This window comes from Giraffa tippelskirchi, chromosome 11, assembly GCF_054371585.1.
Source record: "Giraffa tippelskirchi isolate mGirTip1 chromosome 11, T2T-mGirTip1v1.2.pri, whole genome shotgun sequence".
Lineage (NCBI taxonomy): Eukaryota > Metazoa > Chordata > Mammalia > Artiodactyla > Giraffidae > Giraffa > Giraffa tippelskirchi.
Genome location: NC_137285.1, coordinates 125,323,943 through 125,351,091, shown reverse-complemented (window position 1 = coordinate 125,351,091; position 27,149 = coordinate 125,323,943). Strand labels below are relative to the sequence as shown.

Below are 27,149 nucleotides of genomic sequence, written 5' to 3'. Positions count from 1 at the left end.
AGGTAAGAATACTGGAGTGGGTGATAAGCTGGTAAACATTAGCGAATGTTTCTCTGGGTTCTGTGAGCCACTCCAGAAAATTAAGTGAACCTGAGGAGGAGGTTATATGGACCACCCACTCTCAGCTAATCGGCCAGCAGCACAGGTGGGGGTGTTCTTGTGGATCGGAGCCCTTCACCTGTGGGATTTGACGGTAGAGGACTTAAAAATTGCGTTAATTGTTTGGTGATGTTGGAAAACACATTGTGGACCTGCCAACAGCTGTCTTCTATTCCCGTGGCCTCAGCCTCACCCCTGCTCAGCCTGTGGATCGAGGCACGTGAACCCCGCACCATCCCCTGAGCCTGTCCCCCTCCTCACCTCACTGTGCCCTAGGAATTGTCTCCTCAAGCTCCCACTGAACTTGAGGCCTTCCCTCATGGGCTGGGCTAGGGGCAGAGGGGCCATCCCCGGGCCTCTCCGCTGTTCTTCCCTCCCTCATATACTGCTCATGCTGGCAGCAGGGCATTCTAGTGTCTCCTCAACCGGACAGACTGTGCTGGTAAGTTGTGTCTGTGTCTTGGTGCATGCAGGGGGCATGGCGCTGGGTCTAAGTCCTCAGCCGGGCTTCGGGGAAGGAGGATGAACTTTGAAGGGAAGAACAGATGCTCTGGGAGGTAGCATCAGGAAGGGCAGAAGAAATTCTAGCACAGGGCCTCAATGGAAGAGTCATTCTGCAGAAGGTGACATTCCTTCTGTGCCTGTTCCTCCTCAATAGTGGCAGAAGTGGACCTGGTGATCAGGGGCTCCTGACCCCCACCCCTTCCCCTGCGTCATCTGCCCAGGGAGGCCTGTGCACCAGACAGGTAGGGAAGCAGAGGCTTAGCCTCAGGCTGGTAGGGATGGCCAGGCAGCTCAGGGAGGTGAAAGAGCAGTGGTCTTGAGGGAAAGAGGCTAGAAAATAACAGTAATGGGGAGAGGTAGATGGCCAGGGGTGCTGGAGTCCTGATTTCTGCTCTCTGCACCATAGTTCAGCCTCAGAGAAGCTCCCCTGATCTGACCTTCCAGTAGGTTCTTGTCTCTCCAGGCCTCAGGTCTTCAGCTGAAAAAGGGGGCAAGTGGGCTGGACTAGGTGGTGGCTGAGGTTCTCTCTCGCCCTGGCCTAGAAGCTTTGCAGAGAGTGTGACTGCCTCAGAGGTGCTGTTTGAGGGGACAGTCTCCAGGCTGGCACATAAATTACCGGGGCTCACATCTCGCCAGGCATTGGGGAGACGTGTCTCTGGGCCTGGAAGGAACTGGAAGCAGCTCCCTCAAGCCTCCTGCACTGGACTTTGTCCCGCAGTGCTGGCAGGCCCAGGGCGGCCCTGGGCTCTAATGAGACTGGCCACCTGGAGAGTCATAGGAGCCCAGCTTGGCCTATTTCATGGTGAAGCCATGGTCATCTCTCTACCTAACCCTGAAGTGGTGCTTCCAAACGTGGCCTTAGGGAAGGGCAGCACCCTTCACGGGCCACCTGGGACCCTAAGGAGGACATCTGGCTGGGCAGGGCCTGCCGGAAGCTCCAACCCACAGGGTCCCAGGGACCAGGTCTCTGGCCATGTGGACAACCTCCATTGGCCCCACACTCCCTGGGTCCCGCCTGGCCAGGACAGAGCCTGCTGTCCTGGGCCCGTGCCTGCAGCCATTCCTTGGGCCATGATTTCAGATTCAATTGGTGAAGACAGGCCTCCTGGGATGAGCCAGTTGGCCCCTGTCTCTTATTTGCTTCTCAAAGTTGGAAAAACTACGCTGTGCACCTGGCAGTACTTGCTGCTGCTGGTTTTTCTTTCTCCCCCCCCACCTTTTTTTTTTTAAGAAACAGAAAGTAACCCCTGTGCTTACTGCAACCAAATCCATTTTATTGGCCTTCTGCATCTCCCACTGCAATAATAATAATCCCTTACATTTGGTGAGTCTTTTACAGTTTACAAAGCACTTTCTTATGCTTTCTCCCTTTTTAGTCCAGGCAACAGTTTGGGGAGGGAGAGAGAGCTGGCATTATTGTCCCTGATTACAGGTGAGGAAACTGAGCCTCAAACAGTAAGATCAGCTTCCCAAGGTCATGTAGCAAGATAGGTCCTCAGACCCAAGCCCTGGGTTCTGTCCCCTGCACCACACATCCCTCTTGTCACTTGAACGCCCAGGGTCTCAGACAACTTCTTCCAAAAAAAAAAAAAAAGGGCAGAAGGCTCAGGTGCACCCCTGCCCCTGGCTCTTTTTATTTCTGAACTTTTTGCCTTGGTAAACTTAACCATCATCTAACCAAGACTATCACCTGTAAGTCAATGACTCCAATCTGTGCTTCCCTCTGAGACTCAAGATCTCCAGAGCCTACTAGGTCTCTCCAGGTATCTTTCATGCTTCCATCTGCTCCTCATTCACCCAGCTTAGAAAACTCAGCATTACCTTAGTTTTTTCTCTTTCATCTTCTAAATCCAGTTGGCCAGGTTCTGGGCATTTAACTTAATTCCTTTATTCATTCAGCAGATACTGATTGTATGCTATACCTTTTCAGTCTACTCTGCATCCCGTTGTTACATAATACACAGTCTCGTGTTCCTGTCTTCTTTTGCTTAGTATAAGATTTATCAGATTCATCCATGTTGTGGCATGTATTAATACTTCATCCCTTTTTATGGCTGAATAATGCTTTGTTGTATGGATATGCCACATTTTATTTATCTGTTCATCAATTGATGGACATTTAGGTTTTTCTACTTTTGGGCTATCATGAATAACACTGCTATGAACATTTGTGTACAAGTTTGTGTTTTGACATAAGCTTTATTTCTTCTGGATATGTATCACTACCTAGGAGTAGAATTTCTGGGTCATATGGTAACAATTATATGTTTAACTTCTTGAGGAACTACCAAATGGTTTTCAAAATGGGCTGCACCATTTTACATTTCCACGGGCAAGGCATGAGGGTTCCAAGTTAATCCATATCCTCAACAACACTTGTTATTGCATTTTTTATTAAAGCTATTCTGGTGAGTGTAAAGTGTTTTCTTATTGTAATTCTCATTTGCATTTCTCTAATGACTAATGATGCTAAGCATTTTTTTTATGTGTTTATTGGCTGTTTGTGTATTTTCTTTGGAAAAATTCTATTCCTATTCTTTGCCCATTTTTCAGATAGGTTATTCATTTATTGTTGAATTGTAACAGTTCATCATATATTCTGAATGCAGTTCCCTTATTAGATAAATCATTTACAAATATTTTCTCCCATTCTGTGGGTGATCTTTTTATTTTTGAAAGCATCCTTTGAAGTCCAGTTTAACTATCTTTTCTTTCATCATTTATGCCTTTGGTATTTTAAGCAGGCTTTATTTAACCCAAGTTTATAAAATTTTAAGAGTTTTATAGTTTTAGCCCTCATATTTAAGTCTATAATCCCCCTTGAGTTAAATATTTTTTATTAAAAACTTTTAAATTATAAAATATCCATTACATAAAATTTACTATCTTAACTATTTTAAAGTACACAGTCCAGTGTGTTAAGTACATTCATACTGCTGTGCAATCAATCTTTAGAACTTTTCATCTTGTGAGGCAAACTCATATTAAAGAATTCCCCATTCACCCCTACCTCCAGCCGCTATTCAGTTTGCTTTCACACATAATGCAGGAAAGGGACCCAGGTTTATTTCTTGGCATGTGAATATCCAGTTATTGAAAAGACTATTCTTTTCTCATGAAGTGTCTTGGCACCCATGTCAAACATCAGTTGACCATAAATATAAGCATTTAATTCTGGACTATGAAATCTGTTCCATTGATCTATATGTCTATCCTTATGCCAGCGTCAAGCTGTCTTGATTGCTTTATCTTTGTAATAAGTTTTGAAATCAAGAAATTTGAGACTCCAAACTTCACCTTCCATTTTGAGATGGTTTTGACAATTTATGGCCCCTTATATATGCATATAAATTTCAGGATTGGCTTGTCAATTTTTGCAAAAAAAAAAAAGCCATCTTTTGCTAAAAGATTTTGATAGAGACTGCATTGAATCTGAAGATCAGTGTAGAGAGCATTCCCATGTTAACAATATTAAATTTTTTGACTTATGAGAGTGGGGTATCTTTCCACTTACTTGGGTCTTCTTTAATTTCTGTTGACAGTGTGTTATGGTTTTCAGAATACAAATGTTACATTTCTTTGTTAAATGTATTTCTGTTCTTTTTGATACTTATTCTAAATGGAACTTTTCTAATTTCATTTTTAGATTGTTCACCTCTAGTTTGTAGAAATACAAAAATTGACTTTTGTATATTGATTTTGTATTCTGAAATCTTGCTGAACTAGTTTATTAGGTTTAGTTTTTTAGTGGATTCCTTAGGATTTTCTACTAGAAGTTTATGTCTTCCGGATATAGAGATAATTTTACTTCTTTCTTTCCAATATGGGTCCCTTTTATTGCTTTTTCTTGCTTAATTGCTCTGGCTAGAACTTCCAGTACAACATTAAATAGAAGTGGTAAGAGACATCCTTGTCTTGTTCTTGATCATACAGGGAAAGCTTTCAGATTTTCACCATTAAATATGATGTTAGCCATGGGTTTTCGTCAGTGACTTTTATCAGGTTGAGGACGTTCCCTTCTATTCTTTTTTTTTTTTTTAGTGTTTTTTATTTTTAGATCATGAAACAATGTTAGATTTTGTCAAATACTTTATCTGACTCTATTGAGATAATCATGTAGTTTTTAACCTTTATTCTAATGACAAGATGTTATAGTAACTGATTTTCAGATGTTTAATCAATCTTACATTCCTAGGATAAATATCACTTGGTCATGGCATGTAATTCTTTTTATATGTTGCTGATTCAGTTTGGTAGTATTTTGTTGAGGGTTTTTGCATCTTTACTCATAAGAGGTACTAGTCTGTAGTTTGCTTGTGATGTCTTTGGTTTCTGGTAGTAGGGTAACAGTGATCTCATAGAATGAAATGAGAAGTGTCTTCTCTTTGAATTTTTGGAAGAGTTTGGCAAAACTGGTGTGAAGTCTTTAAATGTTTGGTAGAGTTCATTCCTTTCTATTGGTGAGTTGTATTCTGTTATATGAATATAGCATAATTTGTTTATCCATTCACCTGTTGATAGATATTTGGGTTGTTTCCAGTTTTGGAATAAAGCTGCTATGAACATTAGTGTAAAAATCTTTATATGGACATATGTTTTCATTTTCTTGGGTAAATATTTACAAGTGGAATTGCTGAGTCATTTGCTAGGTACATGTTAACTTTATGAGAAAGTTCCAGACTAATTTTCAAAGTGATTGCATCACTACACTTTACACTCCCACCAGCAATGTATTTTGCTTACTCTACATCCTCACCACATTAGGTGTTGCGAGCCTTTTAAATTTTAGCCATTCTAGTGGGCGTGTTGTGATATCTCAACGATGTTTTCACTTATTTTATTGATAAATAATGATATTAAGCACTTGTTCATGTGTTTATTGGCCATTTGTTTATCTCCCTTTGTTTAGAGTCTGTTTATCTTTTGCCCACTTTTTAAAAATTGGATTTTAACTTGGTGTTCTTAATGTTGAGTTGTAGGAGTTGTTTATATATTCTGAATAAAATTCCTTTGTCAATATAGATATGGCTATAGATAAATGTATAGTGACTATTTACTCTATGGCTTTCCTAATCATTTTCTTAATGGTGTCTTTTGATAAGCAGAAGTTTTAAATTAAACTTTTAAATTTTGATGAATGCTATTTTATTGACTTCTCTTTTATGATTATTTCTTTCTGGGACCTGCCTAGGAAATCTGTGCCTAGCCAAAGATCATTAAAATAATCTATGTTTTCTTCTAGAAAACATTTGCATAGCCAATTGTTTCAGCACTGTTTGTTGAACAGACTTCTTTCCACATTGAATTGCTTTTGCTCTTTGGATGAAAATCAGTTGTACGTGCTACGTCTCTTCAGTCATGTCTGACTCTTTGTGATCCTATGGATTGTAGCCTGCCAGGCTCCTCTGTCCATGGGATTCTCCAGGCAAGAATACAAGAGTGGGTTGCCATGCCCTCCTCCAGGGGGTCTTCCCCACACAGGGATTGAACCTGCATCTCCTGCATTGCAGGCAGATTCTTTACTGCTGGGGAGGCCTGAAAATCAATTAACTACTCATTATTTCTGGACTAAGTATTCTGCCCAATGATCTATTTTTTTCATCTTTATACCAGTACCACACTGTCTTGATTACTGTGGCATTACTGTAAGCTTAGAGATCAGGTAATGTAAATTCTTCAACTATGTCCTATTTCAAGATTGCCATTTGTGACAACATGGATGGGCCACAGATTATTCTAGATCTTTTATATTTCCATATAAATTTTTTCCCAATTTTATTGAGAAATAATTGGCATATATCATTGTATAAATTTAAAACATATAGCATGACAGTTTGATTTACATATATTATAAAATGATTATTGGAGAAAGAAATGGCAACCCACTCCAGTATTCTTGCCTGGAGAGTTCTGTGGACAGAGGAGCCTGGTGGGCTGCTGTCCATGGCGTCATATAGAGTCAGACGCGACTGAAGCGACTTAGCATGCATGTGTGCATTGGAGAAGAAAATGACAACCCACTCCAGTATTCTTGGCTGGAGAATCCCAGGGATGGAGGGGCCTGGTGGGCTGCCATTTATGGGGTTGCACAGAGTCGGACACGACTGAAGCAACTTAGCAGCAGCAGCAGAATGATTATACCACATTTCATTAACATCTATCATCTCATATATATACAGTAAAAAGAAAAGAAAAAAGTAATTTTTAAATTTATAAATGTTATAGGAGATAAAGACTTAATAACTACACCTCTCCTTCCTCATCCTCTTCTCCAAATTTTATCATAATTTTAATTATATTGATAATTAGCTTTTGCATCATTATAACAATGTAAATATTATTTACTGTAGAACATCTTAGAAAACAGTGGTTACATGTCCTTTTTTGTTGCTGCTAATTGAAGTGTAATTGATCTACAACACTATGTGAATTCCAGGTACACATTATATGATTTGATATTTCTATAATTACAAAATAATCACAGTCTAGTTACCATCTGTCACCATATAAAGTTACTATAATATTATTGACTATATTTCCCATGCTCTACACCTATGACTCCTTTATTTTGTAACTGGAAGTTTGTACCTTTTAATTTCTCTTGCTTATTTCATTCATCCCCCTATTACCTCCCCTCCGGCAACCATCTTTTTGTTCTCTGTATCTGTGAGTCTGCTTCAGTTTTGTTCTATAAAACATTATAGAACACACACCACATCTTTATCCATATATCTAACAATGGACACTTAGATTCTTTCCAAATCTTGGCTTTTATAAACAATGCTGCAATGAACAGTGCTGTGCCTATATCTTTTTGAATTAATGCTTTTATTTTCATCGGGAAAATATCCAGAAGTGAAATTACCAGATTGTATTGTAGTTCTATTTTTAATTTTTTGCGAAACTACCATGTTGTTTACCATAGTGGCTACGCCAATTTGCAATAGCACCAACAGTGCACAAACATTCCTATTTTTCCACATCCTCACTGTTATGTATTATTTGTTGTCTTTTTGAGGATAGCCATCTTGACAGTGTGAGATGGTATCTCATTGGTGTCTCATTTCCCTGATGATTGATGATGCTGAGCATCTTGTCATGTGTCTGTTGGCCATATATGTGTCTTTGGGAAAATGTTTAGTCAGGTCCTCTGCTCATTTTTTAAATTGGTTGGTTGTTTTTTTGATGCTGAGTTGTATGAGTTCTTCATGTATTCTGGATATGAACCCCTTGTCAGATATATCATTTGCAAATATCTTCTACCATTCAGTAGGCTGCCTTTTCATTTTGTTGGTAGTTTCCTTTGCTGTGCAAAAACTATTTAGTTTGATTATTCTCATTTGTAATGGTAAATTCTTTACCTCTGTTCTATTTCAGGATGGCTATATTCTAGATCTTCTATATTTCCCTATAAATTTTAGAACTAACTTGTCAATTTCTTAAAAGAGGATTGCTAGAAATTTGATATTGCTTTGAACCTCTTTATCAATTTGGGGGGAACTGACAAATTAACATACTGGGTTCTTCCAATCCATGAACATGATATTTCTCCATTAATTTTGAATTTAATTTCTCTTTTCAGTATTTATGGTTTTTGATGTAGAGGTCTTGCACATATTTTGTTATATTTATTCCTAAATATTTTGTTTCAATGGTATTATGGATAGTATTTAAATTTTTAAAAAATTTAAGTTGCTTATTACTAATGTATGTTAATACAATTGATTCTTGTATGTTGACTTGGTATCTCACCACTTTACTAAATGCACTTAGCTCCATAGTTTTTTTTTGTTTTTCTTGGTTGTTTAGAGTTTCTTAGGTTTTTCTATGTTCATGATCATGTTTTTTGAGAATAAAGAAAATTTTACTTCTCCGTTTTGAAGGCATATTTTCCTTTTTTATGTCTCTTATTTAGTTGTTTTATTCTATTGGCCAGAACCTCCAATGATAAAATATTGAATGAATTAATAATGGCCAATATTACTACCTTGTTCCTAAACTTAATCAGAAAGTGTTCAGTATTTCACTATTAAGTATATAATTAGCCACAGGTTTTACATACATTCTGCTTTACAGATTTAGAATGCTTTGTTCTTTTTCTAATTTTTGGAAAATTGCGGGTATTTTTTCCCTTTTTATCAAGAATAGGTGTTGAATTTTGTAAAAAGATGCATGGCTTATTTTCCATGCACAGTTGAAAAGAACAGATATTCTGCAGTTATTGAGTGCAGTGTTCTGTAAATGTCAATCAGGTAAAATTGGTTGATAAGGTTTTCAAATCTGTGTATTGTTGTATTGACTGCTTTTCCCCCGTGAATATGGATCAACTTTCCTATTTCTTTGCATATCTCATTTCTTGTGTTTGTTAGATAATATATTTTAGCAATTCTGAAATCTGTTCTTTCTTCTTTTAGGGGTTGTGTTGTTTTTGGTGGTTTAGTAATTTGCCTGGAATAAATCTGTGGAACCTATAGTGTACAGCCATTGGTATCTGTCTTATTTTTGTTTTGTTTCTTGAATTCTTGACTTTGTTTTTAACCCTTGCTTCCTAGGGATTGCCTCTGTGTCAGCATTGCTAAGTAGTCAACCAGTGACTGGTTAGAGGTTGTATTCAAACACCCTAAGCCCATAAGATTTTTGTTTTCTTCACTGGTTCTATGATGAATCTAATGTGTGGGTTAGAAAGTACATCCAAAATCATAGCAGTTTACAAATCTGCCCCAGCTCTTACTTTCTGTTGAGTGTGCTCATGTCCCCTCTACCTGTTTACATGGCCTTAAGTTCTACCAGGAATATGTGCATGGCCAGGGCACTCTTTGGTCTTTCCTGTGTTTTGGTGGAGCTGTTTGGGAGTTTATCAAGGCCCACTATATTGGCTCATTCCTGGTATATCCCTATTAAATTTCTGGTCCTTTGCTTGCCCCAACCAACACTGCAAACTCAGGCCACCTGAGTTGTTGGCTTTCCCTGTTTGTGTGTGTGTGTTCAGCCACTAGTGTCTTTCTTATTTTTTGTTTTGTTTCTTCCTCTGCATGACCTGACCTCCTTTTAAACCTCTTCAGCCTTGAATCTTGCCACTCTGAGCTTTCTTGACTTTGCTTCAGCCATATTGGACTATTTTCTTAATCTGTCCAGGCCTTTACACTGCCTTCTTCTCTGTATGAAACTTTATTATTATTTTTTTAATTAATTTATTGAAGGATAATTGCTTTATAGAATTTTGTTGTTTTCTGTCAAACCTCAGCATGAATCAGCTGCAGGTATACATATATCCCCTCCCTTTTGAACCTCCCTCCCATTTCCCTCCCCATCCCACCCCTCTAGGTTGATACAGAGCCCCTGTTTGAGTTTCCTGAGCCATACAGCAGATTCCTGTTGGCTATCTATTTTGCATATGGTAATGTAAGTTTCCATGTTACTCTTTCCACACATCTCACCCTCTCCTCCCCTCTCCCCATGTCCATAGGTCTATTCTCTATGTCTGTTTCTCCATCGCTGCCCTATAGATAAATTCTTCAGAACCATTTTTCTTGATTCCATATATGTGCGTTAGAATACGATATTTATCTTTCTCTTTCTGACTCACTTCACTCTGTATAACAGGTTCTAGGTTCATCCACCTCATCAGAACTGACTCAAATGCATTCCTTTTTATGGCTGAGTAATATTCCATTGTGTATATGTACCACAACTTTTTTTATCCATTCATGTGTCGATGGGCATCTAGGTTGCTTCCATGTTCTAGCTATTGTAAATAGTGCTGCAATGAACAATGGGATACATGTGTCTTTTTCAACTCTAGTTTCCTCAGGGTATATGCCTAGGAGTGGGACTGCTGGGTCATACGGTGGTTTTATTCCTAATTTTTTAAGTAATCTTCATACTATAAAACTCTTAGAGGAAAACATAGGCAGAACACTTGATGATATAAATCTAAGCAAGGTTCTCTATGACCCACCTCCTTCAGTAATGGAAATAAAAACAAAATTAAACAAATGGGACCTGATTAAACTTAAAAGCTGTTGCACAGCAAAGGAAACTATAAGCAAGGTGAAAAGACAGCCTTTGGAATGGGAGAAAATAATAGCAAATGAAACAACTGACAAAGGATTAATTTTCAAAATATATAACCAGCCATTGGAGAAGGCAATGGCAACCACTCCAGTACTTTTGCCTGGAGAATCCCAAGGACAGAGAAGCCTGGAGGGCTGCAGTCCTTGGGGTCACGAAGAGTTGGACACGACTGACTTCACTTTCACTTTTCACTTTCATGCACTGGAGAAGGAAATGGCTCCAGTGTTCTTGCCTGGAGAATCCCAGCGACTGCGGAGCCTGGTAGGCTGCCGTCTATGCGGTCGCACAGAGTCGGATACGACTGATGCGACTTAGCAGCAGCAGCAGCATAAGCAGCTCATACAACTCAATACCAGAAAAAACAAACAACCCAATCAAAAAGTGGGAAAAAGACCTAAACAGACATTTCTCCAAAGACATTCAGATGGCTAACAAACACATGAAAACATGTTCAACATCGCTCATTATTAGAGAAAAGCAAATCAAGACCACAATGAGATATCACCTTACACTGGTCAGAATGGCCACCATCAAAAAGTCTGCAAACCATGCTGGAGAGGGTGTGGAGAAGAAGGGACACGCTTGCACTGTTGGTGGGAAGGTAAGTTGATGCAGCCACTATGGAACTTGATTTATATCCACAACTTGGCTTACTGATTTAGAAATCGGCATCACTTTATTCACTTCTCCTTTTGTTTATTCACTAATCAAGTGTTTATGGAGGCCCATCATATAGCCCCCCTGGAGGAGGGCACGGCAACCCACTCCAGTATGCTTGCCTGGAGAATCCCATGGACAAGAGGAGCCTGGGAGGCTACAGTCCATAGGGTCGCAGAGAGTCGGACATGACTGAGCAACTAAGCAGAGCACAGCATCATGTAGCAGGTGCTATGATCTAGCAGTGAAAAAGGTATACATAGTCCTTGTCCTCACTGAAATTTCCCCTGCATCCTTACCATATGCACCAAGTCTCGACTTGAGGCCCCTTCTAATCAAGAAGTTTCATGGTGTCCTGTACTTCTCTCTCATAGCCCTTCTCTTAAATATTGTAATTATTATATTTCTTACCAACAGTTAACCCTCACTAGATTGTAAACTCTGTAGAGGCATGAACCATGTCATCCTGATCTTCAATTTATTTCCCCTAGCACCACATTAAACATTTGTTCAATCAACAGTAAATTGCTGAAAAGTCAGCTTGGCTCTGAAATATACCCAGAGCGTAGTCTGCAGGGCCCTGTAGGAGACAAAAATACAGGCCTCTCTCACCAGCCAAGTGTGGGTAGTGAGCACCAAGATCTCTGACTCTTGGGCCCATAACCCTACTCGGGGAGCTAACAAGCCCATTATGATACTCTCTTGAGTCTGCTGGCAGTGGTCACTCATGCTGATCTCCCTACCAACTCAGCTTCTACTGGAGTTTTCTTCCTTCCCAGTACTTACTTTCTTTATGACTGTGCTGGGTCTTCATTGCTGCTTGTGGGCTTTCTCTAGTTATGGTGCAAGGTCTTTTCATTGCAGTGACTTCTCTTGTTGCAGAGCATGGGCTATAGGTATGGAGGCTTCAGTAGTTTCAGTTTATGGGTTCTAGAATGTGGATTCAGTAGTTATGGAGTACAGGGTTAGTTGCTCCATGGCATATGGGATCTTCCCTGACCAGGGATCAAACTCGTGTCCCCTGCATTGGCAGGAGGATTCTTAACCACTGGACCATCAGGGGAGTCCCTTCTTAGTACTTTTTTGCCCCCAATCCACAGGGTTCTATCAGCTTCACAGACCCTCCACTTATATCTGCAGGAACCACACCACATTCTAAGAGGCAGCAGCCACACACCTGAGTACCTCACTGTCAGTGAATGACCAGACCCCATGTGAGGCAACTTTCAGCTTCCTCCTAGGCCTCGGCGAGTTTCCTGCTTCCTATAGCTGTTCCTGTTCCCTGTCCCTGTAGCTATAGAGCGAGGAGTGGACTGAAAGGTCAAAGATGAAGTTTTGCCACTGACATGCCCAGTGGTCTTGGTAAGTCACCTGGCCTCCCTAGGCCTGGTTCCCTATCTACAAAATGGGGTGCTATCTGTCCACCTATCCTAGGATGGAAGGAAGGGGTACAGATTTCCCTTTTGACTGTACTAGGGCTCTCTCTGTAATGGCAGGTCTTGTCTTCCATGGTTTCCCTTTGCCTTTAGAATGACACAGTCCTTTCCACAGTCACAGGCTTCTCAATAGTCTGGCTCAGCCTACCTCTCTGGCCTCAGCTTGGGTACAATCTTCCTGTCAATCACTGCACCCCAGCCACATTCTCCCACCAGGGCCTTCACATGTGCCTGAAATCCTTTACCCCCTTTGCCTGGCCAACTCCTACTTATCTGTAAAGTCTGAGCTTAAATGTCACTCTTGCTGGGATAGCAACCTGGATGATCCCCAACATAGTTGGGCCCATTACATCTTGTCACAGTGGCCTCTAGAGATCCTTTGTGGGTCTTATCACAGCAGTCCTTAAATACCTGTGCATGCCATAATTTATTTGGTCGCCTCTCCCTTTCAAAACTCTATGAGGGCAGGTTCTGTTTCTGACTCATTCATGACTGCATATTTTCAGGGATTGGCAGAGTGTCCATCCCAGAGATACAAGGTAACTTTATATATATATATATATATATATATACATACATATATATTTGGCTGCACCCGATCTTAGTAGCAGTACATGGGATCTTCTGTCTTCATTGTGGTGTGTTGGGGTTCTTTAGTTATGGCCTGTAGGATCTTTAGTTGCAGCATATGCAAACTCTTAGTTTTGGCATGTGGGATCTAGTTCCCTGACCAGGGATGGAACCCTGGCCCCATGCTTTGGGAGTGTAGAGTCTTAGCCACCAGACCACCAGGGAAGTTCCAAAGTAACTTTTTTAAATGAACGAACTCTTATCATCTTAGAGCTTCAGGGATAGAGATCTAATGGCTTCATTTTACAGCTGACAGAATGAAGGCCCAAGGAAGGTAAAATGACTTTTCCCAGATCACATGGCCAGTGGGTGGAAGAGGTAGTTTTAGAATTCATTCATTCAAGAAATCTTCTCTAAGAGCCTACTATGTTCCAGGCACTGTCCTAGGTGCTGGAGATGCAACTATGGCCAAAGTAGGCCCTGACCTCCTAGGACTGACAACATTGTGGTGGAGGAGATAAGCAGATAAACAAATAGCACTTATCATCATTTCAGGTGTTATATATCTGTGAGGAAAGAGGTGCTCTGAAGACAAAATCCCATAGGCAGCGAGGACTCAAACCCATGTTTTCTGCTTCCAAGTGCAGACTCTTTCCACTACACCACACTGCCTGCCCTAAGTAAACAAACAAAACCATAATTTATGAGGCTCCTTCAGCTGCCTGTGTGTGTGCTTGGTGGGGTGAAACCCTCATGAAGTCCATGAAAAAGGGCCAACATCATCAGAAGCAGCAGCTGACTGGCTTGCCTGCTAAAGCAGGTGTTCCAGCATTAGCCAGCCTGGCCTCTACTGCCTTGAAACTTCACATCTGGCGCCCAAAGAGAGAGGGAGTGTGTTTAAATAAGACAGTTATTGACCAAGTGGATTGAGGAGGTTGGAGTTGGCTCGTCTCTGGGAATGATGCAAACCACAAGGGGACAGTACTCAGGAGGCAGACAGAAAAAACAGATGGGCTCAAACTGCAGGCGTGACTGTGCGCATCCCAGCCCCCATCACTGGAGGAGGCAAGAGGAGGCCTCTTCGCCGCCGGAGATCTGTTTACTTTTCACTTATAAAAGAGCCTCTGATGCCTGTTTTTGGAGAAATAGAATATGCACTCAGACCCCTGGCTTTCTTCTAAACTGTTTCAAGTAGAAGAGTGGTTGAAACAAGAGTTCAGAACATATGCAGAAGGACACGTCAGCCCACCGAGAGGGACAGGTGCTGGTGGCTCAAGGATCGGACAGGTGATCGGAATCACAAGGCCGACCACTCGAACCACTCCCTCCTCACTTTGGCAGAGCACCAGATGTGATAGGCCAATGTGTTTTCTATAAAAAAGGTTAGCTGAAAAACAAACAAATGAAGGATGACAACTCACTTTTCTCACATAGGTAAGATTAAAGTCCAAAGCACTGCTTTGAAAATAATGATAATTATTTACTGACCAAACACTATGAACTGGACACTTCCTGGTCTCTCACCCTCATACTGATCTGCTTATAGATACTCATATTATCTTCATCTTACAGATGAGCAAATCAAGGCTCAGGGAAGTTCAGTGACTTCTGAAAAGTCACACTGGTAGTGAATGGGCATTCAGCTTCAGTCTGTCTCAACTCTAAAATCCAAGTACTTTCTATTAATACAAAACCAAGAAGTGACATTCACTTGCTTGAAAGCAAAAAGTGACACTTTCTAGCTGCTCAGCTGCTTCTAATGTGTCATTGGCTAAGAAGTTTCACAACTTAAGCTGTGAGTTACACACAATTCTAAGTAAGGGTGGGGGCTTCATGCAAAGGCTTCAGGATAGCTGGTCCCTTATTTTAGGGTAAACCTAGGACTTTGCAGCCAAAACTCCTCACTGCTAGAGTAGAAGCCTATCATTGTCCAGTCCCAAGCATAATGGCTGTTCAGTGAATGCCTGATGTGAACCCTCATTACAATACGCAAGACGGCTTACTGTGTTCCATCCCACTGGAAAAGAACTCATGTCAGGAGAGGATGGTGATGGGACCCTCAGTCTGCCCCTCAAACCCCAGCTCTGCCAATGCTAGCCAGGTAGCCTCTCTTAATTTCTTAATTCACAAAATTGGGCTGATATCTATACTTCACAAAATTATGAGTAAATGATAAAGTATATGAAAGCACCTGGTGTGTAATAGGTGTACAGTAAATACAATCTTAGACATATTTATTCATTATTCATAGGAGATGAGTTTAGTTGACCAGTCTGGGACTATGGGTCATTTTGGCCCAGAAAATTCCAGGGAGATACAGTCAGTTCCAGGTCTAAATCAGAGTGTGTGTTCGTGCGTCAGAGAATGGCCTACATGGTTCCTTAGTGGAACCGTGGAACCAATCCCATCTCCATGGTTTAACGAGCACCATGGCTCAGGCAAAAGCCAGAGAATTTCCAAGCATGAGATGACCCAGCAAAAGGCTACTCAGTCCACATTTGAAGTCACCCCAATCCTCTCCTGTCCTGAGTTTCCAAGGGGATCACAGAAATTTGCCTAAAACTGAACTAAATCCAACTTCATATTATGTTTGTCTGCTTGTTCTATCTCAAGATACAAGTGCAGTTTGGCTTTGATTTATGAGCTATTTCAGATTGGTGATTCTCTCTTCAGGCTACAAAGGGCGATTTTTCTAATGTATGAATATCAGATGTTACAATTTATCAATGGCTTTCTATTGCCTATAAAGTCTAGACTACTTAGCAAGCCTCTGTGATGTGGCCCCTACCTACTTGTCTCAAAACCCACTATTCCGTCCCTCACTAAACCACTTGTGTCTGTGTTCTCAGTCACATCTGACCCTTTGTGACTCCATTAACACACTGTGCTTTCTCATGTGTCTGTGCCTCTTATGCAATATGTCCTGTTCCTTTCGCCTGGGGTGCCCTTCACTTTCCCATTTGACAAACTTTTATTCTTAGTTTAAGAACTTCATCCTGTGAACCCTTAATCCCTAAGGCAGTCAGAGACAACCCTTCTCTGGGCCCACACCGACCGTGGGCATATACTTCCTTTACGCAGCGGAGGGAGGACATGACACAGTGGAAAGAAAATAGGTTTCAAGTCAGAAAGCCTAGAGTTTAAACTCTGGCCCTCCTCCCGGACCAGCTGGAGAGATGTGGCCTTCCAGCCTAATGTATAGTCCACTCATGTAGTTCCCCTTATGTAAAGACAGATGCAGGGGCCTGTAGCCAAAAGATTTAGTGACCTGAACCACCAGTAAGGTCATCTCTATCTGACAATTCTGAAGTTGTAATTCATTTTACTCCTTTTGTTCCAGACTCCACATTGGCCCACACACCCATCTGACAGGGAGTCAGCTTCCTATACAGGTTTGCTAATCGCAGTCACTCAAGTATTCTAGTTCCTCCAATTTTTCATTATAAATTTATTATTGAAAACAAATGCATCTCACCTCAGCCACTTACTGGCCAAATCATTTAAACTCTGAGCCTCTGTATCCTTTGCAGATGAAAAGTGTTGTGAGGATTAAAGAAAATAGATATAGCACAAATTCTGGCCCACAGTAAGCACTGTTTTATCATTATAGCACATTTTAACATTTGTCTATGTCTCTCCCTCCACTAATTCCTCAAGGGCAAGAAATTCATCTTTGTATCCCCAGCATCCAGCACATAGTAAACATTTGATAGAAGTCTGTGAGATGCACAAGACATACATGTTTGGCCTTTACAATGACTTTCAGTTCCAGCAAGCAGAGAACTTGTCATGTGCTTTTCTTTTATCTTTCAAAGCAGCCATGACTGTTGGGCAAATCAGTAAGCATTCATTCAAGGCACATTCATGAGAAGACCAACACATTCTTCTTAGCAGTTGCTCTACAGTGGAAAAGTTACATGATGTGAAGTCTGAAGACCTTGGTTCTAGCCTTAGTCTGCCCCCTTACTGGGAAGGGGGTTGAGCATACTTGATAAATGACCTGGGCTTGTTTTCTGCAAAGCAGGGGAGAGAAAAACCTTGAGGTTTATCACAAGAGTGAAATAATATCAAGTGAAGCAACATGAAAAGGTGGAATATAACTAACAGGGACAAGGGAAACTCTCCTATCAGGCTTCATGGTTTCAGGAAAATGGTTCTGCTTCCTGTACCTCCCATACCAGGAGATGCTAAAAAAAAACCCCCACAATACCAGATTATGCTGTTTATGTAATCATCACATATCTTTTAGGAAAACCTGGTTTGGGGAAGACTCCCTTGGTCTAATCCAGAGCCATCAGAGGCTAACAAATGTCCTGAAGCCATTTTACTACCTGTGAACTCAACATGGCTTCAACAGGGCAAAAAAATGCCAAATTTCTTGATTTTCTTACAGAGGTTAAGTCAAAGGCAAGGCCAAGAATTGGCCAATCTTTTCCAAGAAAAAACAGTGTTCTTGATTTAGACTAAAAGCAACTAAATGGATTACTTAACAAACTATGTTCTATTCAGAAGAATTTCCTGATGATCTAAAAATTAATCATAAAATTTCATTCTAGCCTCTCTTTAAATTCTTCCTAACATTTATTAGTTTACTTATCTAACTATGTAATTTAGTAAGTATGGTATACTGAACATAATTGAATCTTTGTTTATAGATTCAAGACCACTTGGCAGGAATGCTATAGAGAAGACTCAGGCAGAAGATGGGTGGTTGAGTTGGATAAACAGTAAGATCGCCTTCAAATCTGACAGCCTGGGATGGGATCTGAACAACCTAACTGTAGTTTCACTTGTAAAAATGAACATGAATCATAATCAGGCAGTATGGAAGTGTGAACTAATATAGAGCCAAAAGCGGTATAGCATAGTGGTTAAGGCTGCACGCACTGAAGCCAAATTGTCAAAAATGATAGCTTGCCTGTCACTTGCTGACTCTGTGATCTTGAACAAGTTGCGTTATTTCTGTTTCAGTTTCCTCATGTGTAAAATTGGAATAAAAGAAAAAAAAAGTACTTGTCTCAGGGTTGCTGTAAGGAATTAAGAATTAATATATCCGGGAGGAAGAGGCAAGATAGGAATAGGAGATTAAGAGGCACAGACTACTAGTATAAATAAGCCACAAGGATTTACAACACAGGGAATATAGCAAATATTTTATAATAACTATAAACTGTAACTTTTAAAAATTGTGAATTACTATATTGTATACCTAATATTGTACATCAACTATACCTCAATTTTAAAAAAAGCTAATACATTCAACATTCTTGGAACAGTAACTGCCACACAGTAAGTGTCCTGTTTTGTGTTAGCTAAAGTGGAAGTGAAAGTTGCTCAGTCGTGTCTGACTCTTTGCGACCCCATGGATTATACAGTCCATGGAATTCTCCAGAATACTGGAGTGGGAGCCATTCCCTTCTCCAGGGGATATTCCCAACCCAGGGATCAAACCCAGGTCTTCTTCATTGCAGTCAGATTCTTTACCAGCTAAGCCACTAGGGAAGCCCTTGTGCTAGCTAAATATATGTCAAAACGGGGCTTCCCAGGTGGTGCCAGTGGTAAAGAACCCACCTGCCAATGCAGGAGACATAAGAGATGCTGGTTCGATTCCTGGGTCAGGAAGGTCCCCTGGAGAAGGAAATGGCAACCCACTCCAGTATTCTTGCCTGGAGAAACCCATGGACAGAGGAGCCTGGCAGGCTACAGTCCATAGCATCAGAATCAGATACAACTGAAGCGACTTAGCACAGTATGCATGTCAAAATACTAGGGTCTAACTGCCCATGCATCATTTTATTAGAGCCTGAAAACAACCCTTTACGGTAGATGGTATAGCTCATTCTAAAGATGAAGAAACAAGTTCTTGGGAGATGAGTACCTCATTTGATGTCAGTGCCTGGCACAGGGTTTGAATCCAGAGCCCACTGCCTCCCAACTTGTGTTGCTTCCATGACAGCTCCCTGCTTCCCCAGTATGTCAAAATTGTTTTGTGTGTGCAAAACTTGAGTTGAATTTACACTGATCCAATATGTGTAGATCCTGCCTTTTGGAATAATCCTGGGTACATGCTTGCTATCTTGTCAATCTTCTCACTTTTAAGGCAGGGCGGAAATAACCCCAGTAAGGATTCACTTTATCATGGTTTACTGACACCATGATTATGTAAGTGGTCATGTTCAAACAGCTAGATAAAAATCCTCTAAAGTGGTGAACCTCCCTCAGCCTGTTTCTTGTCTTAAATCCTTTGTTATTCTTTACACGGGACTATAAATTTTGCCCATTATGATTATCCCGGTTCTCTTCTGAATTAAGTCCCTCTTCCCACTCACCTAAGCACCATCTCAGCTGCTATACAATGCTATTTAGTGTGCTTATGCTCCACTCCAAAATGCTAACCTCTGATCTCTTGCAATCCCTCAAGTACCTTATCTAGGACTAAATATAACTAGTATTCAACAACTCCTTGACCCCTTGGATTTGAATGACCCAAAGTAGATGCTGAACAATGTGATTTTTTTCCATTCTTCAAGAGCAGTTCGGTAGTAGACATAAGAACCTTGAGAAAGCAAGCCTAAAGGACCGAAAAAGAGACTAGCCGTGAAGAACTTTGAGTGTTAAAAAAAAAAAAAAGAGGGGGAGAAGCCAAAGTGAAGCCTCAAGAAACAAGAAGTCTGGCAAAGAGCAAATGAGAAAAAAGAAGGGCAGAGGTGGTGGAGGAGCCAGACGATAGTTAGGGGTTGAAATGAAGGGGAATTCTAGAGTTAAGGTGGGTTTGGATCAGAAGCCTTCCCAAGTTTCTCAGGCTCAAGAGCCTGGGTGGCAATCTGTGGGTGGCCCTCACTTAAGAACACACGAAAAAAAACTGGACACAGACACAAGTGGTGAGAAGTGTCAAGCAGCAGGGAGTGGCAAGAGTCAATCCTAAATGCAGTCATTTGGGTACAATGTGCCCTTCAGAGAGGGCATGGTGACAACATGGGCTGATTTACAGAGCCGCCAGGGTAATAACTCAGAAAGCAATACTGCCTTTTCCCAACAAAACGAGGCAGCCCCAGAATGTTTCATGGTGGTAAAAAGCTGCATGACAGCATAGTGAGGTCCCAGAACCAATGAAAGGAGACAAGTTTACCAAAACGAGTCTTGACACAGAGTACGTTTCTGGCAAATACGTTATTATGCACTCACTCTACTCAGGTCCTGGAGCAACTATTTTGTTTCCTTATATGGCCCTTCTCTGCAGCTCTCTCCTGTATAATAACTGATGTCTTCTTAGAGAAACAAAGAAAAGGAATAGAACTGTTCCACTCGTCCTCTGTTTTTTTCAGGGAAATGAGTAGAGGCACATATCACTGAGATGTCAGAGGAGGACTACCAGTTTTTTAAAATCACTTTTTAAAAACTTGAAATCACTTCTGCTAGAGAAAGCTGTGTTGATGCAGGAAGACAAAGGAAAATACTGCAACTGCCTATCCTGACTGCCAGAATTAAGCAGTCTTACTTTAACCAGGACATTTTTCTTTAATTCCATTAGAACTTTAAATACCACTAGAATTAAGATACAATGTGAGAGCACGGGTAGAAACACTCCCTATATGGCACACAAAATCAAAGAAAATGCCAGCTGTCATGCTTAAATAAAAATCAACTTCTAATGTTACTCTTCTTAAAGTTCTTCAGTTGGCCCCCACAGTTTTCAAATAAAATCCAAATTCCTTAGCAAGACCCCGACTTCACTTCTCGGTGTATTTTCCTCCCTATTCCCAAATTCTAACAGTTCATTTTCCCCTAAAAGTCATGCTCCTCTGCCTGGAAAATCCTTTCATCTTTGCCTGGTAGAATCCTACTCATCCTTCAGAAAAACTGCTTAGTTTTCTCTCCTTTGGGAAGACTTCCCCAACACCCACCCTCCCATGGGCTCTCAGAAGACCCTGTGCTCATTTACGATTGCACTCACCATGTGATGCTATAATTTCATTTTACTTCCTTCTTTCTTCTACTAGTTCCTGAGGACAACTAGTAGAAGAAACTAGGATTTCTATAGAATTTCTAGGATTCTATATTCTAGTGGTCACAACAGAAGCCTGACATGATGCACAATGTTTTCATGAGTAGTAAAGATAGTCATTTGTGAATCTTACTTTCTCTCAGTAGGAAAATATACTCTCTAAAACCTTGCATAAAACAGTATAACAATCTTCCTTCCCTCTTTGACTACATTTACAGCCAGAATGATGATTTTGAAAGAGTACAACATCTGGGTCATATCCTCGATAACACTTCAGGAAGCTGGTGGCTAATTGCATCATTTATGACATCAAGAAGGAAGCCATCATTTGCAAAGCACCTACGTGTTCTGAATTTATTCTGTATATAAATTACTTCACTCTTGACAATCCATGGTAACTTGTCTGAGCTCTAGTTTGATAAAGAACCTGAGGTTTAGAAATCTGCCCACGGTCATACAGCAAGCGGTGAAGCCAGACTAACACAATGTGCAGGATCAGGACAAGATTTTCTTCTGAAGGAACTAAAAAATGAGGTTGGCTGAAACTAAGATTTCCCACAGGGCTGAAAGTGATGAAGACAGCAAATAACTTGTCCATCTCAGACCATGGGTATGCTATTTTAACAATATAAACTGAAAACCAGCCTTCTTCCTGTTCAGAGTTTGAATAATTGCATGCACTGTTGCCGTCCTGTCAAATAACAGACTCATCAGACATTGAGTTTGAAGCACTGTTTTAAAACAACTTCTCAAATTTATTTAACTCATGTGATAACATGGTAGGTTTTTTTTTTGTTTTTTTTACAAAAAGAAAAAAAAACAGCCAGTACTTACTACTTAACAAGCCTCACAGACGGCTCAGAGTGTAGGCAGCATACTGGGCACAGTGATCACAGGATTTGCATTATCCTTGCAAAGACAGAATTCCACCAGCACCAGAGTTTTCCAATTCAAAATGTGATTTTATTAGAGATCCCAATGTAATTTTTTTTTAAATGATTGGATTGTTGCTTTTTTCTTTAATTTTCCATTTCTAGTTAGAAAAATGACTAGAGGCAATGACAAAAATAACCATTTAAAAGGGATTCCTCTCCAGAAATCTTTTTGTAAAGGTTTAAGTTCAGCCTTTCCAGCCTACTCTCTGTCCTTTTATGCTTTAAAAAGAAAGGAGTTTGGAATATGTCAACCTTTACTCAGCTTGCTCACAAAACCTCTGTCTTCTCAAGTTGTAGACATAACGCCGAGACTCATCTCCCAAACCTCTGGTTTTAATCAAGTCCATGGGGTGCCTGGCTGGAGGGGCCTGGGTGACAGCTGCTTAAAGAAGCTCCTATTAAGTCAAGGTCAGTCACAAACCTATCCTTAAACAGTAGATGGCTGACTGCATCACTTACGACAAACACCAGGCGAAGGTGGAAGGAGCAAGAGGCAAGTCAGACATCCCTCCTCGGTTAGTCATGAGTCAGGCCAGCAGCTGAGCCTGTGTTCCTTCCCTCAGAGCTCACTGTGCAAGGTCACTGCCACACCACCTCCATTCCCCAAGCTCACTGTCCAGCCATACAGGAAGTTGCTACCAAGTTTTCACTGGAATAAATGATTTTCCACAAGTAAAAAATGAAAATGTTTAGATGCACCAATGACTTGGCTCTCTCCATCTCTTCTTGGGGAAACTCTACTTTTAAGCACGTGGGGAGTTAAAATTACAGAGGAGCGACACTGACAGACAAGGTGCTTTACCTCTTCCTCATTACCTTTCTGGAAAACTGCTGTTTCTAACATTCAGGTTCCTTGAAAAGGAGAAATTTTACTTAACTGTTGTACACTGTGTGTAAGAAGGGACTTCTCTTTTTAGCCTTAATTTCACTGTGTGGCTTTCCCTCTCCAGGTCTTGAGAGTGGGAAAGGGAAAGCGGAGAGGAGACAAAAATCACAAAGAGCAATATACAGCACACCTTATGTCAGCAACATGACAAGTCCTCTAATATCATCAGTGCTGACTCTAAGTAATTTCTGGTGGGGTTGAATACATCATTACTTTCTATTTGTGCTCTGCCTCAGGCTTTTCCCTAACCACTAATTGCAAGTAAAGGTCTAGAGAGTAAGAGCTTTTGTGAAAGGGCTAGAACACAAGTAACATGCTGGTCTGTGGCCAGGTGTCAGTGTACTTTATGATGGAGGAAAAGAGGATTACAGGCAGATTTTTGTTTCAGCCTTAGTCAAGACTTAAAAAGACTTACAGAAAATACTTCACACAGAAGGGTGGTAGTGGGGAAGGTAGGGTGGGGGAATGATAGACACACCCAGTAAAATTCAGGGATAAAAGAATACCTGTACAAGTCGGAATACAAAAGAACAAGGAGGATCACTTCCTGAGCCATACATGGATGGATAAGGGCAGAGGATGGGTAGGACACAGTGGATTAGCCACTAATGGCTTCAGTGATAATTCAGAAACCCGTTCCAATTTATTTTTGGGTGAAATCTTCTCTTGGACAGGTCAAAATTGTGCTTAAAAAGTCATTAGAAGGTAACAGCTTTTCAAATATTCTTTTGCCTCTTGCGTCCAGGTGATTTCTTTTTTGTTGAAAACCAGAAGCCGTATATACCTTACAGTGTGGAAGAACAGTCTTTTGACACAGGTGAGGCGAGGCGCTGGATGAACTTACACAGTAAGTGAGAGTCTGTACGTCCTGGGCTTGTCCCTTGACCACACCACATCTCTGACCTAACAGAGATGGCAGTTCACTTTCTCTGGAAGAAGCCAGTAATGGCCACTTGTCTATTGGCTTTGCCCATAGCAGCAGTTCCCTTCTTTGGGCCCTTTCGTTCCTCTTTGGGTTCCTTTTTCACAGCCATGGCAGGAGGCCTATGGACAGAGGAAGTCTTCATCTTAAGCTCTTCTTCACTATCTGTGCAGGATTCACTCTCGTAGACTTTCTCAGTCACTGGCAGAATGAGGGGAAAAACAGGATATGAGTGGGTTGAGTCATTCAGAACACTGCTCTCGCGAGAGAATAGGCTCTCTGGTTCACTCCAGTCCCCTCAGTCCCACTGACCAAGGGAGGTGTGCTCACCAATCACCGCAGCTTAATACTGCTGGGAGATCAGATCCCACCTCAGGTAGGAGGTAGTATCTTGAGCTCACAGCCTCAAGCTGTGGCTCAAAATCAACATTACCCCTTATTCTGTCACTGCTGTGTCCCATGACTTTAAGTGGGCCAGTATCATTGATTGCCCAAATCCTGCACTTGGGCCTTGGTCTGTGCTACCTAACTGCCTGAACTCATATCAGAACTATCTGCTTCTGTATCTCAAACACCTGCTTCTACCTCCATGCTTTCGCTGACTTCTTCAGTCTCACCTCTCTGACCCACAGTGCTGCCATTTCCATCTCTGGTTTTCCTGCTCTTAATCTTGGTTGTACCTGCTAGTTCCCATCCTGTCTAGCTAGGCTCACTGCCATGGTACCTCCTGGCTAGCCCTGCCCTGATGTCACTGAGGGTCCGCATATCCTAAGTACACAGAACTGAAGATTAGTTAGTTCCTCCCTTGTTCAGGTCTTGGTTCACAGTGACCCAAGATTTAGTAGTGGTCTACATCATGAAGATACTATCTCAGGCAAACTCAATCAGATGACAAACTTGATAGTTTTAAGGAAAGACAATGATAAAATGAGAAAGTTACCAGTGCTTTTACTCCTTGTTGGCCAAGGGCATATTTTGCCTTTTCTCCTACCAAAAAATTCACTGAATTCTTCCCACAGGAAACTTTAAAAAAGTTTACACGAGTGAGGAGTCACTATAAGAAAGCTCCACAGGGCACAGGCAGACAATGGCTTCCAACAGTGATGTTCCAGAACCGAAGAGGTTCTTCAGTACTACTGCAGTGTACACGGTGCAACCACAAGAAATAGTACAATGCCACCCTCCTGTGACTTCAGAGAGATGCAGCAGCTGTACAACCAACATCATCTAAACCCTTTCTCAGCAAATGATGAAAAACAGAGAACACCTTTTCTTAGCGGAACAGAGTAACCTAATATGCATAATAAATATTAAAATGGAGCAAAGTGAGGTATTTTTTTCCCATTAAGGAACAGTGGTAGTTTTAAGCTCTCAATTATTGACCATTTCTTTCAAATAAAATATGTCAGTCACTGTTCTAGAGGCACAGACTTTGGAATCAAATACACCTGTGTTCTAATACCTAGTCTGTCACTTACCTAACCTCAAATTTTAATGTGTATCAGAATTACTTGAAGCCTTGTTTAAACATGGCTGGCTGGGCTTTATTTCCAGAGTTTTAGATTCAGTAGGTCTGGGGCGGACCTGACATGTTCCCAGGTGATGCTGATACGCTGCTGGCCTGGGGACCACACCTTGAGAATCACTGTTCGTTGCTTCCCCGTAAAAGGTCATTTGCTGCCTCAGAGAAAGTACAAATACATCCAGTAATCTCTGGCAAGCTCTCTTTATTGCTATATTTTCCCCTCACAATTGGCCATGCTGGAGATCAACTGGCTCTAGCAGTGGCGTATTCCTTCACCTTATCCATCTATTCTTATTAAGACTGCATAATTAACAGTAGTCCTCCCACCCCCACCCCGCAAGAGTTCCTAGGATTTATCATTACTTTCAAGAGCCTAGAATTCACTTTGGCTGATTCCTGCCAACTTAGAGGCTAAATAAACACTAAAAAGTTTTAAATATATATTGAGCGTTCTTGGAGGCCTTAAGGCTTCCCAGACCAGAGGCATTAGCATCTCCCATGAGCTTATTAGAAACACAGAATCTCAAGTCCTACCCCCAGGGCCTACTGAATCAGAATTTGAAATGTGGCACAATCTTCAAGTAATGTATATACTCAGCAAAATATAAGAAATGTTGCTCTCATATTTAGAGAACTTCCATGGTAGGCCTATAGTACAACAATTATGATCGCAGAACATCATCCCCATCCTGATGCCAAAGTACATAACTGGATTTTGGAACAAAATTATGAGCTGTTATTTACTCAATACCTCAAATCAGTCAAGTCTGAAGAGCCATCTACCCATACAGAAAAGACAGGACTTACTACAAAACTTGTTACTCCATAAGCTATATTCTGTATTAAACTGGTGGCATGTCTATAATATGAAACTTCAGCATCAATTAGCTCTTTATTTCATGACTAACCACTGGCTGTCTCATTGCCAATTCTGTGCAATCCATTGCTTAAAGGAGTTAAAAATCAGTCAGGGCAGCATCAACAGAATTTCTTAAGCAGAACACTTGGTATAGCCCTTAAGAGCTAAAAGGAGCATTTCTATATTCAAAGCTGTAGCTACTTCAAACTACAGAACAAAGGAGATTTCAACTTAAAAATACAGGACCTTTATTTTAGCTGAACAACATGCCACTTTTCTGGGCTGCCATAAAATAAAAAAAAGGCCCAGTTTGGGGGGGTAACAGAATTCTTTTCCACTCAACTGTTTTGCTCTTATAAATCTACCCTGTCCAGAAGTCCACCCCACACATATCTCAGGGGCCCAACTCCCCAGTCCCTGCAGTGAACTTACAGAAAGGGAAAGATCAGCTTTTTAAATCCACAGAGTAACTGCTATCCAGCACAGGACAGGACAAGCCCCCTGAGTTGGTACGTTTGGAACAGTCTGAGCACAGAAAGGAAAGCAGAACTCTTTTGTTGGTTACAGGAGCCAAGATTCATTAAGTTGAGCTTGGAATAAAAACTTTTAAAAAAAAATGTGCTATGTGAGCACAGTTTTCATTGTTGCATCCAAGGCTCTTAATAGGCCTGTCTGGA

The 27,149-nt window shown here is 41.0% G+C and overlaps 2 protein-coding genes across 6 annotated transcripts in view; one reads left to right on the top strand and one right to left on the bottom strand.

The window, feature by feature from the left end:
- LOC145525807 (uncharacterized) lies at positions 1-25,408 on the top strand. The gene is made up of 8 exons (XM_081539616.1): positions 1-315; positions 504-541; positions 758-845; positions 16,681-16,732; positions 17,996-18,067; positions 22,572-22,688; positions 23,912-24,013; positions 25,108-25,408. Exons 1-8 carry the CDS (start codon positions 229-231, stop codon positions 25,146-25,148), a joined length of 597 nt encoding a protein of 198 aa, XP_081395742.1. The 5' UTR covers positions 1-228; the 3' UTR covers positions 25,149-25,408.
- POLD3 (DNA polymerase delta 3, accessory subunit) overlaps positions 22,068-27,149 on the bottom strand; it is an 83,050-nt gene continuing 77,968 nt past the window's right edge. For all 5 annotated transcript variants that reach the window (XM_081539609.1, XM_081539610.1, XM_081539608.1 and 2 more), the window contains exon 12: positions 22,068-24,289. In XM_081539609.1, coding sequence (XP_081395735.1) covers positions 24,087-24,289 — 203 coding nt within the window. In that variant the 3' untranslated portion in view covers positions 22,068-24,086. The remainder of the gene's footprint in view (positions 24,290-27,149) is intronic.